Source organism: Micromys minutus (genome assembly GCF_963924665.1).
Source record: "Micromys minutus genome assembly, chromosome: 22".
In the NCBI taxonomy this organism is placed as follows: domain Eukaryota; kingdom Metazoa; phylum Chordata; class Mammalia; order Rodentia; family Muridae; genus Micromys; species Micromys minutus.
In genome coordinates, this window is record NC_137957.1 from 25,359,484 (window position 1) to 25,375,657 (window position 16,174).

Consider the following 16,174-nt stretch of genomic DNA (forward strand, 5'->3'; position numbering starts at 1 on the left):
CCCAAGAAGTACTCTTTGAGTAAGACACCATGGGCACACTTGTATCTTGGCACCAGAGTGGCTGAGACTGGAAGATTACTGTGAGTTTAAAGCTGACCTAGGGTGTAAGTGAGACTATTTTAAAAAGATCAGCTACACACACACAAATACACACACACACACACACACACACACACACACACACACACACACACACTCACACACACACTCACACATTCATGTACGTGCTCCCTCTCACACACACATACTCATATACATGCATGTGCTCTCTCTCCCTCACACACACTCATATACATGTGTGCTCTCTCTCTCTCACACAATACTTACACTCATATACAAGTATGTGATATATCTCTCTCACATACAGACACACACACTCTTATACATGTAAAGGCTCTCTCTCTCACATACATACATGCTTATACTTATATACATGTATGTGCTCTCTTTCTCACACACACTCATATACAAGTATGTGTTCTCTCTCTCTCTCTCTCTCTCTCTCTCTCTCTCTCTCTCTCTCTCTCACACACACACACACACACATACACACAGTTGCCTTTGCTCATTGGAAGTTTCTGAGTAACTATGTCAGCCTCTGTTATTTTATGTAGTTATTAATAAATGCATGTCTCTGTGTTGCACATACTCAGATAAGTAATATTTAATTTATATGCAACTTAATACCTACTCTTCTTTTTTTTAGCCCTTGACTGTGAATATTATAATCAAGGTATGTGACACATTAATAAATATTACTGCAGTATTATGCCATATATTTTTCAGATAAAACTTTCTGGACAGTTTATACTGTGAATAAAACACAAACAGTCCAGGAATTCAATGACAAAGTTAGAAAAGCTTTATCTCCTACAATAGATCTAATTTTCTGAGGACTGGTGTTAAAGTTTATCTTCTAAAAACCAGTGTGTAATTAAGGTTAATGTTCTTAGATGGTCTTCCAAGGATAATTTAGCAGTGACACAAGTGAATGAGCAATTAAATTAATTTTTAAATATACTTAAAATATTAAATTATAGCAAAGGCACAGCCTGCTTAAAACAGACTCATCAAAATGGAGAGAAAATGCAGTGCTCTTGGGTTGGGGAGGAGAATTAACAAGAAAATGACAGATACTGATCAAAGAACAGAAAGTTTTAGTTTGCTAGAGTAACTGTGGTGATCAATACAGATTATTACATATAACTGTGAAACTTGTTCACAACTCTTAAGGTTTCCATACTTTTAAATGGGCAAGTTTCTCTATCTGGTCTTATATGTGAGTGCCCAGTGGAATGATACGATCAGACTAATTAGTGTGTCTGTAATCTCAGCGTTTACTGTCTGTGGTGAGAACCCTTAAAACCCTTTCCTCTAGCTATTCAGGAGTTAGCCAAAAGTAAGAAATAAGACTTTTATTATTTATGACAGCACGACTGAACATAAAAGAAGTTGTTAAGCGGAATAAAATAATCCAGGCAGAATGAAATTCTTTTTTCGTCCATTACGTGTGTTATTCATAACAGACGCACAGAAGTGGAGAAAAACCCAACGTTTAGCAGAGGTTACAGGGGAGGCGAGGGCAGACTCTGATCAAAGAATAGCAAGTGTCACTTTGACGAAATAAATTCTGGTGATCATTAAGCATCATCATGGCCACAGATAAATTTTATTATGTTGTCAAGGACAAAGAAACAAAGTTGAGAACACGAGAGACGTACTTTACCACTGCTGCAAACATTAGCACATTGCCCAAGTAGAAACTTAAGCCGGTGGCAATCAAAGCCTTTCGCTTCAGCAAGCATCCTGCCTTGTAGCGGAGCATCTGAGCCGGTGTTTTACACAAGTGTGAGAAGAGGTGGATGAGGTCCTCAGTGCAAAAGTCAGATGGCAGCAGATGCAGGGATGCCATTTCCTCAAATGATACAACGAGAAAGACGCAATTACTGGAACCTAGTCTGGACAGGTGACATGTTGTCAGTGCCTGGGCAACTCCAGACTGTGGCGGATGATACAGAGTCGTGGTTGAAGGAAACGAGAGCCGGCATTTCATCTCAGCGAGGGAGGTTGCTAATGGCTTAGGTTGTATAAGGAAACCTCCATAACTTCAGAGATATGGAGATGATTAAGAAAAAAAAATGGGTGGAGGCTTGTGCTTCTGTTACATGCAAAAGAAAATTTGACCAAAGGTATGACTTGTAACAAAATTGTTATCATCAGAGAAGCAGAAATGTGTACACACACACACACACACACACACACACACACACACACACACACACACGAGTATGAAAAGAAGAGAACACTAGAGAGCAGAAGACAGAGACAGACAGACAGAAACATGGAGAGAAAAATGCATAAGAGTCAAAGAGCCAGAGTCTCCGGGGACACAGAAGGAGAAGGGGAGGTGAGACCGAAAGCTGGGATTGAGTAAATCAATATTCTGGACTCCATGATTTAAAATGTAATTGATTGGCTAATAATAGCAACAGTAATAATAAAAGTAACTCCTGCTAGCATTTTTATTTAAGAGGAAACTGAGACATGACTGAATTATTTTGCCAAAGGCACTTAACAAAATTAGGATTAACTGGGACTTGTAGTCACCTAGGACTTCGAAGGCACGGAGCCTGCAGTCTTTACTGCCTTCTAGGTGTGGTTAACACTTCTGTGCATGAGGAGGTGACTTTTTGACTTCCTCATTTAAAACTGTACTCTCCCATGGCTCTGCTTTGGGTCCTCTGTTGTTCTTTCTGGCCTGTTATCTGCAGACCACTGGGCATCCTGAGTTACAGCTACTTGAGGCTTGGTACTTTTTGCTTCTGTTGAGTTGGTGGTCTGTTTTCTTTCTTTGATTGAATATTTTTAATTTACGTTTCAAATATTATTTCCTTTCCCAGTTTTCCTTCCAGAAACCCCCTATCCCATCCACCCTCCTCCAGCTCCTATGAGGGTGCTGTCATACCCATCCACCCACCCACTCCTGACTCCCCGCCCTGGCATTTCCCTACACTGAGGCAGTGAGCCTTCATAGGACCAAGGACATCTCTTCCCATTGATGCCAGACCAGGCCATCCTCTGCTACATATGCAGCTGGAGCCACAGGTTTCTCTATGTGTGCTCATTGAGAGCTCTGGAAGGGGGATTCTGGTTGGTTGATATTATTATTCTTCCTATGGAATTGCAAAGCCCCTCAGCTTCTCCAGTCCTTTCTCTAACTCCTCCATTGGGTACCCCTTGCTCAGTCCAATGGTTGGTTGTGAGCATCCACCTCTGTATTTGTCAGGCTCTGGCAGAGCCTCTTGGAAAACACCTATAGCAGGCTCCTGTCAGCATGCGTTTCCCAAGAAAAAGCAGGAAAGTAATCTCTTTTAACAAACCCAAAAGAAGATAGCCACACACACACATAATTCCACTGGTGGTCCATTTTCTATTGTGTTACCTGTTGTGTTAAAATGATGGCTTGTAGGACAGATCACACCAGGCCAACACAATTCCAAAAGAAAGTTTTCTTTGGGATGAGGGGGGAGGACAAAGGAGGAGGAGAAGAAGAAGGAAAGAGAGAGTAGAGAAGTGGAGGTCTGCCATGAACATTTGGAGAGAAAGGGGGAAGGGAATAGGGAGAGAGGGAGAAAGGGGCGAAGGGACAGTTGTGAGCAAGAGAGAGTAGAGGGGGTAAGCAGCCCCTTTTATAATGAGTTAGGAATATCTGGCTGTTGCCAGGTAACTGTGGGACAGAGTATACCTGGCTGTTGCTAGGTAACTGTGGGGCTGAGCTTAGACAAAATGCTAACATATTATCAAATTCTCAAACCACCTTCTTTAGTTCCATTTATGATACCTTATTTACAGTATCAGAAGGTGAACAGAGGGTATCCATCCACGAGGGGACACTGTGAGATTCGGAGGGATAGGCAGAGAATTGATCTTCTATGTTTCAAGTAATAGGGAAAAGTGTCACTGTGCCCAAAAGAAAGAGTTTATTGCAGGAGAGATAGGTGACTGAAGAAGATTATAGAGTTGTAGAGGTTGCTGATAGAAATTATTAAAAAAGGAGTCACAACATTGTTTCACAATCTGTTTATGCTAAATAATTTCACAGCTATTATAAACTATCTTGGCTTCTCAGCACACTGACAGCTGAACTCTCTTTCCCCTATTCATCTCCTGTATGTCAGAAACTGTGCTCTAAAGGTAGTTCCACTATTGAAAGAAAATACAGAAATAAATAATTGTCAGAAGACAAAATCAGGAATAGTGAAAGCTGTGGCTTGAAAGCATCCGTGCCGTGTGTTAAGATCCTCATGGTTGCTTTATGTCATTTTCTTAGAATGTTAGGGGAATGACATTATAACCGTATGTGGACTTTAGGATCCCAATCAACATTGTATATAACGATGTTCAGAGTGACTTTATTCGATAAATGTTTTACTATGCTTAGTTATATTAAGGACACTAGTAGCACAGAGATTGGGTTGATGGAACATTAATCTCATAATAAAATTGTAATTAAAAGTATTAATAAGTATGGTTATCATTTATATATTTATTTTTATGAGATGAGGTTTGCAGAAAAATTCCTCTGAGGAGTTTCAGGTCTGGTTTTAGGCATCTTATTTTCTCCTTATTATAGACTCGTTACTGGTGAAAAATTAAAATTTCCCAAATAGTAAGATATTGTATATTGTGTATATTGTGTCTTTGAATTCTTGTTTTTTCTACAATGCAAATAGAAGAACATCATAATGTGGAGCTACTAGTGCAGATAAATATCTTAAAATTTTTATTTTATTTATAATCATCATTTAGTGTATGTATCTGTGATTGCATTTGTGTGTTTGTATGTATGTGTGCACATGTATGTGTGGGAACATGTGCATATGCACGTGCATTTGTGTGTGTGTGTGTGTTATAGCATGAACGTGGAAGTTAGAAGAGAGCCTTCATAAGTCAGTCAGGTTCTCTTTCCCACTGTTATTTGTAGGGAATCATACAAACTTAGGTCATTGGGCTGGGGCAGAAATGACTTTTATCTGCTGAGCCATCTCATAGACTCTGATACAGATAAGCTTCATATGTTTTATATATATATATATTTTTTTTTTTATCCTTGGATGTTAGACTGGAAAGTCATCTAGATAATTTTTTTTTTCTTAGAGGCAAGAGAATTTGAAGAGCAAAAAATTAAGTCATTTTTCCACTCACTTTTGTTTTATATATAAAAATAATTCATGTATGGACCCACATGCATATTTTTATTTATAAATATATGCAATCATTCATATTTACAAAGTTTAAATTATATATTTTAAATTTACATATTCTAAACTAAATTCTTGGGTTTTTTTAGAAAAATAGTTGTCAATTTACTGGTGAATAAATTTTAATTGCCTAATATTTATTGAGTATTTTTACTTTAAAAAACCTAATTTGCTATGCTAATTTAAAATAATTTTACTTGTACCTTTACCAGGGCTTGGAGAAGGACCGTATATGCTGGCAAGTTATGGGCAAAGTGGCCTTGTTCTCGGGGCCAATATAACTAGTAGAGCCATTTTCTCTTTACCAAGAAATAGTGGTCATGGTAACTTATTTTTTATTTTTATGATCACTCCGGGCCTTTTCAAAGAGAAGACATCCTGTAAGTATAATTGAAAATGCAAATTTGGGTTTTAAACTTATAGTTTTTCATTAACCGTTCCTCAGGTATTAATTGGAGATTTCATATGTTATGACATTTTCTAAGTTCCCCTGAGGAATAGAAAACAAACTCTCGGCATACAAAATGGCTATTTTACATATAAAATACTTCACTTATCTATTGGCATTGTTATGTTAGAAATGTAGATATTTGATGGGGTCTTTTAGGTATTAAGTAACTCACTGATTAAATGTTTGTGGTATTAACCCCAGAACTTAATTTAAAAATGTTTAAAAGACTGTGCATTCCTGACACTTAAAAGACTCTAATAGGCGGTTAAAGTGAACGGGAAGAATTTGATTTGGTGTCACGTGAGTTGAGTATGGAAGGTAGATGTCAGACTGTAGACAATAATGACAGAGTTTTGTCCTTAGTGTGTCTCCTTTGTCCTGGTCTCAGTGTCCTTGTCCTGAGTTCCTTCAACTTGTCTTCACTTACTGACTTGTAGCAGCAAATTACTTCCCAGGCTTGTATCTGTTTGTCTTCCATTCTTCCCGGTGGGCGTGGCCCCACATGGCCTGTGAGGCTAAGCCATGTTTTTATTGAAGTCTACCCAGAACCATACACAGATTCTTCTGTAAGCACAAGAAACAGGCGCTTGTGACAATATGCTTTTGTTTTTGTCCTGGAAAATGAACTCTCTAAGTTCTGCAAATATGAAGTTTTAACTCGTAATTAGTTACACCTGATTTTCTTTGTATGAAAAAATTATTTGATTTTTATTTTGCATTTTTGGCTTCTCAGTCATGATATTTGCCAGTTTTAGGGACAAAATAAACGTTCTTGGTAACTTTGCATTTGCTAGATTTCTTGATTTTTTTTTTTATTCATAGTAACTATTGTTCTTAAAAGATACAAATACTGTCTTTTCCAAAAATCAGCACAATATTTTAATGAAATAGTTTATAGCTTGAATCTCATAATATGTACAATTTCAAAGCAAATTAACAAAATACAATCATACGTATCCAATGCTTTATAAAGTCCGATCACTCATTAGCCATTTTGTCATCTTTTGAAAAATATGCAGTACTATTGAGTATATAACAATTCTCAATGTAGCAAAGTCACATATGAGAATCATTTTTTCTACAGACACCACTGATGTGAAGAGCAGTTGGTTACACACTTAAGTTAGTACTTTTCCTGTTTTCTCATTCTTTTTCTATCACAGTTTAGTGCTTTATAGATTTTATATGTGAAAACCTGACAGCCTATAAATACATACATATTATTTTTTTCCCTTTTCCAATACAATAGGTAAATTAAGAACCAGAACTTGCCAGAGATTGATTTGGGGAGGGTTCATTGCTCTCCACCACATTTAAAGTATTGGTTTTTCTATCTTGAAAGCTTTCAATTCATGCCCAACATGGGCGATGTGGGCATTAATATTGCATGGCAAATATTTGACCATTTTCAACCTTGTCAATGCATATTGTAAGGTGATTGCCTATGTTATACCTTCCCCTGAGACTCTAAGTCATTAATATACTCTGTTTTTACAGCATTGGCTCTTGTTTCCTTGGAATCTGCTGAAAGGCCGAACTTCTTTCTCTATGTCCATGACAATGACTCTCTTGGCTTGAAGCTGTGGCAGGCAAACCCTGCATTTCATCAGAGAGCAACATTTTTCCACCACCAAGGCCTCTGGATTCCTGGTTACAGTGCATTTGAATTATACAGCAAGAAAGGCTACTTCATCGTTTTCATGGATTCTAGTGTCAAAGCATCAAAATATGATGATTCAGAAGAATTCAAGCAGTCAAGTAGCTTCAGCATAGAAGGTGTGCTTCCTGAGACCTCCAAAGAGGAGCACAGTCTTAGGCTGTGAAGACAATGTCAGATGCTAACATTAGGCATCTGAGTCTGTGTGCAGGCCATGTGAGACACTGATATTAGGTGTCTGAGTCTATTGCAGGCCATGTGAGATGCTACCATATCCAAGTCACATGACCCTAAACTTTCTACTCTACAGGCTGCTTATCAGCTAAAGAGAAGGAATAATGCTGATTTTATCTACTATGCTAAATGCATGGATATAAATGCATTATAATAACTCTAATAACTTTATAATTATTTCTCCATATATTACTAATAACACTTATTGGGTTTTTACACCAGAAGCTAGTTACTCACATCTCATGAAATGGTCTAGTATCTGTATCTACTTTTCTTTTCCTATGAAGGCCTTATATCCATCTGATTTTTAGGCTCAACAGAAGCATATTTATCTCTGTCTCCTGAATCTAAGAGTGAATGCATTTATTGACCTATGGAAAGCTTCTTTGGGACAAGGTTGATCAGATTTCTGAGAAAGGGCTCTTGTGGTCTACCCCTGAGGAGATCTACCTGTCAGAAAGCAAGCCTCTCTTTGTACAGCAGAAGTCCTGCTCCCTTTCAAAATGCAGTGGCTAGATTTCTGTCTGTAGTCTTCCAAATACTGCTCTGTATTAATTGATCCCTGAAGAAGAAGATCAATACTGCTAATCATTTGCCCTCTCTACTGTGCACGGGCATGTAAAAAGCTCTTTAATGGGTGGATTTCAGAAAACCCAATATGCACTTTAGAAGTATTCTGTAGCATAAACCCTTGGTTTCAAAAGCTTTAAGTCAAACAGGAGTTTTGGATAAATGCAACCAATAGTGTGACTGTAGCAAGGGGCTCAAAGCAGGGCTGCAGGAGCCCCAATGGTTTCAGCACTTGTTTATGTCTAGTCAGACAGAGGGACCAGGACAAGGAACTCTATCATTTTCCATTAGGTGCTGGGAACCACAGAGACTTAGGATTCACACTGAGCCAGTGTCTTACTCCCAGCTTCCCTGCTCAGAATAGCAGGTCAGAGCAGGTTGTGTCTTGTATTTACATACTCCAGATCCAGGTCAGCAGAGGGAACAGCCTCTGGGTTCCACTGACTTTCCTAAGCACAGACTTTTTGGGATGCCCAGGCGTAGGGAGGCTGGCCCAGGTTAGCCTCTGTAACAGTTTCCCTAGCACATTTCCATGACATTCTGTAGTGTAAGAAGCCCAAGTGGGACTCTAAAAGTTATGAATTGCCAAGACCATCTGGGGACATTTCTACTTCCTCTAGACTCTTAAGAAATAAATACTGACATGCTTGTATAAGATCTTATAGAGTGCTGTGCTGATTTTATGTGAAGTTGAACTTAATAAGCATCTATTTCCTCTTTAATCCAGATGTCTGCTCTGCTAGAGTCAGATCTAGGTATCCCAGTCATGGTAAAGTGAAAGATGATCAGTCGTATCAAATGAGAATCTGATCACTAGAGGCTTCATCCTCTGGGAGACTCCAGTGGTCTCTGCTGGTCTTAAAGCCAGGAATACAATTTTTTGGTATCCAGGAAGCTGAAACTCTAGCTGGGCTCTGCATACACAAGCAATATTTCTCAAACAGCCCATTTCCTTGTCATGCTTTAGAATTAATGTCTTCAAGGGAGAAGACTCAAGATATAGGCTTAAATGATCTGTTATAAATTATACACACACACACACACACACATATATATGTATATACATATATATATCAGGTAAACCTGAGCTGTTCCAAGAAGAGTTTTACATGATGTAGGAAAGAAAATTTATTGCCAGAATTTGCTGGAGAAAAGCCCTTAAGCTAAGTATCTTCTAGAGCTACAGACATTTATCTGTCTTCCAATCATGCCAATTTATTCTCTTGTATTCAAGCAATACTTACCATGTCTCCATGTCTGAGACAATGTGCTAAGTTTTCTCAGAAGAACAAAGATGAAATGCTCTCGAGAGTTTTGCTCTTGAGCTGTGTTTTATTTCCCTTTTCCTTATTGATTGGGGGACTGTCAAGATGTTTGGATGTTATAATAAAATTTTTAGATTGCAAGTAATATTTCCTCAGTAGAGCTGTGCAAGGATAAAACAGAAAAATATAATGTTAAGAGTTAAAGCTCTCAGCGACTATGATGGGAAAACCAGTGAAAGTGTCACCAAATGTAAGAGACAGGAAAGCTAATGCGTTGGTGACTAGCTATGCGTTTAACCATTCAACATGAGCACCATATTCTGGTTCCACTGGGAATTGTAATGCTTTTACCCAACAACCTTGTTGGTTATAGAACACTGTGACAAAAGAGGAGCCGAACAACATGGGGGTTCATATCAGAAATTATTAGTTTTCAAAATATGTGCCTCAATGTGCATAACCCCAACTTCTTCTTGTTGTCTCAGAAATCCAGGCAGTGGTACCATACCGGAGGATGTGTGAATGGAGATATGAACCTTGTGCTACTCCTTGCTTTAAAACATGCAGTGATCCAGAAGCCCTAGCCTGTACATTCCTTCCACCGTAAGTAACACTAGTCCAAAGGCCCACAAATTCCAGTAACAACAGATTCTATCTCATGTGATTTCTGTGTTGGCTGAAAAGTAGAAAAACAAATCCAATATCTGTTCCACATGCTAACCTATGGGTTGATTGAATTTTAACCTCAATAGGTACTGAAGATCTATATTATATGTGAGTAATTCTGCTTACTGCTTAAATCTAATTGTAAAAAGAATAGACAAAGGCCTTGACCTCATGTGACCTACAGATGGGTTGAAGCAGAAAATAAAATAAAAGTGTACATATAGAATATGTTGTGCTGTTAGTGCTATGTGTTTTAGAGATAATAAGGAAAATAAGGGGAAGAGGAAGAGGAAGAGGAGAAGGAAAAAGAGGTAAAGAAGAGAGAGAGGAGAGAGAGGGAAAGAGAGAAAGGTAGGGAAAGGGAAGGAGAGAGAGGGAGGGAGGGAGCGAGAGAGACTGGTAGTAGGGAAAGAGGACATCTGGAAGTTGTGATCTCATCAGCTATCTGAAGGAAGCCAGGCAACTGGCCCTGTGTATATTTGCAGAAGAAACTTTTGATCTGAGAAATATGTGAAGGTCTTGTGGTAGATACATATTTGCTATATTTGAAGTTCAGCAAAGTTGTTTTAAGGAAAATGAAACATGAATAGACATGAAAGAAGCAGGAGCTGTGACCAGAGAACCACTATGGCTGGGAATTCTATGATGAGGCCTTGGTGATTTACTGTGCAACAGAGAACATCAACATACATCATTCAAAGAAATGGCAAGATCTAGTATGTGCTCTATGGATGTTGAACTGCAATAGACTGTTGGTGGTGGAACAGGGCAGAATATGCCAGTTATGGAGCTCACAAGGGATTTGGCTGATCTAGGACTTTTCAGAGGTCATGTGATCAGATTCTGGAGATGAATGGTGGGGGAGAGGACTTGAGTACTCCAGAGTGATCCCAGAGTTGAGAGATTGGAGCTGGATGAACTTGTCTCTTTCCCAGTGTTCCTTGCAAAATGCAGTTCTTATCCCAAAGTGGCATAAGATATTTTATTCTTCATCAAAGTATGAGCACCCAACTCTTCAGAATATGGATTGCAATTGCCCCCAAATACCATGTTTCTATTGGAGAGTGGTTCATATGCTTTTATACTAAAGAATGAAGGAAATATGTAGATAAAAGTATTTTTTAAATACACAAATAAGAATTTGAAATTGGCAGATTACAGCAAAGTGCAAAATATTTTCTGTGGGCTTTGGAAGAATCTGAGCTTTTGGGTCAGTCGGAGCTAGTCTGATATGTTTTGCTGGTACCTCCCCAATGATTTTATTTGATTTGTAAGATTTTTAGGTCATATGAACAGTAGTGAGCAAAGGTTGGATGTTAACAGAGACTAAATTTAGCCCAAGAGATCTTAGCTCCAGATCTGCAACATTCCAGCCCCCTTCATCTGGCAGGTCTTACTTGCCATTCACTAGCCTTGTAGAACTTTTAACACATGGGTGGCTTTCTCTGGGAACTTCAGTTTAGAAAGGTGAAGACTGGACAGTTATCAGAATGTTCAAATCACATAACTCCACGGAAGGCTGTCTTGACCTTTGATGAGAAAAGGGAAAAGTTAGGAAAAGGTGTTTACTATCAAGGATATTAAACTTAAGACTGAGAATCCTTCATAGAGTTTGATGCCCTGGACAGGAGGAAGAGGCACAATGGAAGCAGGAAGTGCAGGCAGCTTTCACGAGCAGGCGTTTTTGCTGGGATGGAGGAACAGGGAGAGAGACTATTTTGGGGTCATTTTATATTGAAGCCCTAGAAGCTTCTTCTCAGAATGATTATTACTATCTTGGTATTGTAAAATTCCCCAAGCATGTGAATAGTGAGACTTGGGCTATCTTAGGAGCTCTCCGTCTGTCAACAGCACTTTTAGGTGGCATGTCCCAAGACTCTGTGGAATGGCTAATAGCACTATCCCCTCATTTAAGAGCAGGCCAGCTGAGACTCAGAGGTCACTCAGCTCGAGCTAAGCCCCACAGCCTGAGAAAAAAGAGTTTGACTACCTGTGCCCCGAGTGTCAGGTTCTGTAAGTGGAGAGGAAGGATAGGAAATTCTACTTGCTCTCTTTATGTGGAAAGAAATGTATGTGCATGTTTTTGTGTGTTTATGTGTGCATGCGTGTGTGGTGTGTATAATTTTTTACTACTTTTTGGACTTATTCACACTCACAAGTGTATTTCATCATGAATCTTCTGGTAGCTACGAGGATGTGAGGATGCTGAACAACCACATGGTAATGACCCCAGGGAGCTGGGGAGGAAGTGAACTCTTATTACTTATTATTGTCATTATTACTGTTACACTTATTATTACACTTATTAGCCATGTCTAAGGTGACTAACACCAACTCTCCAATGCCTCATGTGCATGGTTTTAAAGTTATTCCTCTTAAAGGGAGGATTGGGGGTGCCTTAAAGATATTGGAAGAAATTTATACCTGCCAAGATCTTTCTTCCTTCTGTCCATCCTTTCTTCTCTCTTATCCTTTATGCCAATGTGTCTAGGCTGACTTTTGATTGTGCCTATGGCTCAAGGGGACTCATGCACTAGGTTGGGCTTTAATGTGACCCTGCTCCCTTCTTTAAAGTGTCCAAATGAACCACCAATCACTCTTGTTGCTGATTATTTGAGTTTCTGTTACCAAGCAACTGTTGAAAAATAACATGCTTTATTAAAATGAAGTACTGTTTGTGAGAAGCCACGTCAAGCAGGGGACTGTAGAGCACATATGTAGACTCTCATTATTTGTCTTTTATCATAACTTTTTCATGCTGAGTGATTCTATCGCTTGGAAGTTGGGCACAATATTAGCTGCATGACAAGGCAAATAGGATCCTGACATGTGTGACTATAAAGTTACTCATAAGGAGTAAAATAATGGACTTTTGGAAAGTGGTATAACAAAATGGGTTCCTTTACAAAGAAACTGAAAAAAATAATTGAGTAATATGTGTATATATTTAAAAAATAAGGATTATTGCACTTGACTATAATCTATGGTCTTTAGCTTGCCAACTCCCTTATAACTTTAATTTCACTTCTGCTGCCTGATAAAGTTTCAAATGGGATTATATTATTGATTAGAGTTTTATTACTCAAGTCCATTGTATGAAGCAAGCAGCCGATCACGTAGAAACTAACTAGTCATATTTTAAAAGGATCATTAGTAAATGTGGTATCTAAGACTTTGCAAACCTTCCCTCATCAAGCCTTAGCCTCACAAACACTGCCCTCTGCTGCTGCTGACCCATCCTGTCATGTTTGTGTTTATTGTGAACAGAAAGGCTGAGCATCTTTCTCCAAATAATTAGCAGATGAAGGAATGGGAAGTGTTTTGAAAAAAATAAAATAAAAATACTATCACAGCCTGCTAGTGTATTTGAGGGGCAGATAATCAGCTTTTGCAAATGAGAATCCTCATTAATTTTCTGTTGCATGTTAGAATCTAATAACTAGACTTGGCTGCACGAGGAAGATTACATTTTTTTTCCCAATAAGGATACACTGGACACTAGCTTGAACCAGATGGCAGGGAAATAGGATCTTAGTCATATTTTGGCTTTCTTCCTGGGGAAGAAGGGTAGCCGACATGCTGCCTTCTGGATTGTGCACCTACTCCTCCAGATAATGGCATCTTGGAACTTTTGAGACTTACTTTTCTTCTGTATCTCAAATGAGGAATGGGTTCTTTATTCAAACTCCACATCCTAGGTCTTGAACATGGTCCTCCCCCAGCTTGCAACAACAAACACATCCACCCGCATCACTGCTGCGATTTTTGGTGCAAACTCTTAAAACTCCAGAGAACTTCTGCCTCAGCCATTATTGCTCCCTGCTTATATAAAAAGATCCTCAGCTATGTATCACTCCTTTTCTTTTTCTTTTTTCATTGAGATCTCAAGTCTCTTTTCCGGGAGCATAGCACTGAATAATAGGCAGGGAAATCAATTGCTGATGGTGTTTTGTTCTATAGACCTCTTCAGGGCAGTGACTATCAAATATCATAGTGATCCATTCAGACGTCGAATGTATAGAAAATGAAACTATGGGCTGAATAGATGGCTCTCTTGTTTAGAGCACTTGATTCACAGAAGACTAAACTTATGTTCCCAGTATTCACAACGGGTGTCTCACAACTCCCTGTAACTTCATTTCCAGGGAATTTGACATTCTCTTCTAGATTTGGAGAGCATCCACACATACATGGTACACACACACACACACACACACACATACACACACACACACACAAATTTAAAATTAAAGAAGTTAAGTAATAACGCCCTATAGCAGAACAAAACCAACCAACCAACCAACTAATCAGTCAACCAAACAAATATAAACCAAAAACCCTAAAACCCTCACAGATTGTTCCTTTATGTTTCTATCCATGTCAGAGAATACAAGCTTAGAGTGAACCAGACATAAGTATGTACTTTCAACATTCTGTGTTCAAATTCTACCTTCATAACTTTCACCACAGCTCTTATGTATGAGCCCCTGGTTTGCAGCTTTATGAATTGCAGAAGTATTATGCAGTCGTGGCAAACAGAGTTCTCCCAAGTGCCAAGTAATGGGGATGAAGAATGCTTAGACATACAAAACCTCAGGTACACATGTTTGACGTAGATTTTTCTCTTTACACTTACTTTATTTATTTTTTCATTAAAGGGTTGAAGGGTGTTTGCCATACTGCCCCAAGCATATGATCCTGGATGAGGTGACTCTTAAATGTGTTTATCCAGAAGACTGTAAGTATGAACCTTGCTTAGTTTACTGTTACAAATAAAAAAAAAGTATGATATTTCCCTGGGGAAAATGGTTACAATTAGAAGTTTGAGACAGAGAATAATAACTTATTTCAATCTCCTTCCCATGGAGCTAAAACAAACAAACAAAAACCACAACAACAAATCCAAACCAACCCCAAGACTTCCCAACTGTTTTCTACATTTATACCTTGCTTCTCACATGTATCTTTTATATTTTCTTTCTTAAAACAACTTCCTTGAAGCCAAAGAGCTGTATGTAGATGAGGTGGGTCTTGTTTTATGAGAATACAGATCAATGCAGGGTATCTCTATTTATTTGCAGGCATACCACTGATTCCAACAGAACCAGCATTAATGCCACCAGGTAAGCTGTCATATCCAGGGACTGGATAGCATTGCAATTTATCCCAGCTGCCAAAGGACTACCAAATTGAATAAAATCCCAGAAGTGGCTTTTGTTTTTTAAAGGGCTGTGTATGTGTGTGTGTGTGTGTGTGTGTGTGTGTGTGTGTGTGTGTGTGTTGTGTATGTGTGTGCATGTTCTGTAGTTGTTCCACTTCTTTATGCATTTCAGTTAGTGTATACTATTAAGGATTTTTTCAGAATCCATAGTAATGGAGTTGTTTTTCAGGAAATATGAGCTTATGAGCTAATGTTTATTGTAAGCTTATTATATAATAGTCACTGGGTAAGTACTCAGCCTGCACTCCATGCTTATAGATATGAGGAATTGATCTATCTATCATTGTAATTATTTATGTTGGGGAAGGGCCAGAAATCCTACATCATTGAATGTAGGAATAAATAAGTCTGTGGAATAAGACTGAATATTCTGTCATCAAGGACATAAACTGACAATTCTAAATACAAGTGTTTACTTTGACATCACAAATCAATATTCAACATACATCTCAAACCTACTTAACCACAACAATTTACATTTAGAATATACTTCATAAATTTATACTTCATAAATGTGAGCAGAATGGCAACATATCTATCAATTGACCTACCTACCTACCTACCTACCTACCTACCTACCTACCTACCTATCTATCTATCTATCTATCTATCTATCTATCTATCTATCTATCTATCTATCTATCTATCTATCTATGGTGTCTATTTAGTAATAAATACCAACAAGCTTAAAGAGTATTAAAATTAATATAAATGAAATGTTCTGTGACTGGAACATATTCTATAGTCATATACTGCTGGTGACTCTGATAATTCTGGGTACTATTGTGTCTTTTGCTATGAAGATCATAAAAAGTTCCGCGTCACTAGACTCCTCTGTGCTTTTGTTCT

General features: G+C 38.3%; 1 protein-coding gene across 2 annotated transcripts in view; it reads left to right on the forward strand.

Moving 5' to 3' along the window:
* Window positions 1-16,174, forward strand: part of OTOGL (otogelin like) — a gene marked incomplete at both ends in the record, with an annotated part of 132,302 nt that overhangs the window by 82,859 nt on the left and 33,269 nt on the right. For both annotated transcript variants that reach the window (XM_080935537.1, XM_080935538.1), the window contains 6 exons: window positions 707-733; window positions 5,474-5,641; window positions 7,210-7,488; window positions 9,924-10,041; window positions 14,763-14,842; window positions 15,186-15,227. In XM_080935537.1, the coding sequence (XP_080791663.1) occupies window positions 707-733; window positions 5,474-5,641; window positions 7,210-7,488; window positions 9,924-10,041; window positions 14,763-14,842; window positions 15,186-15,227 (714 nt within the window). The remainder of the gene's footprint in view (window positions 1-706; window positions 734-5,473; window positions 5,642-7,209; window positions 7,489-9,923; window positions 10,042-14,762; window positions 14,843-15,185; window positions 15,228-16,174) is intronic.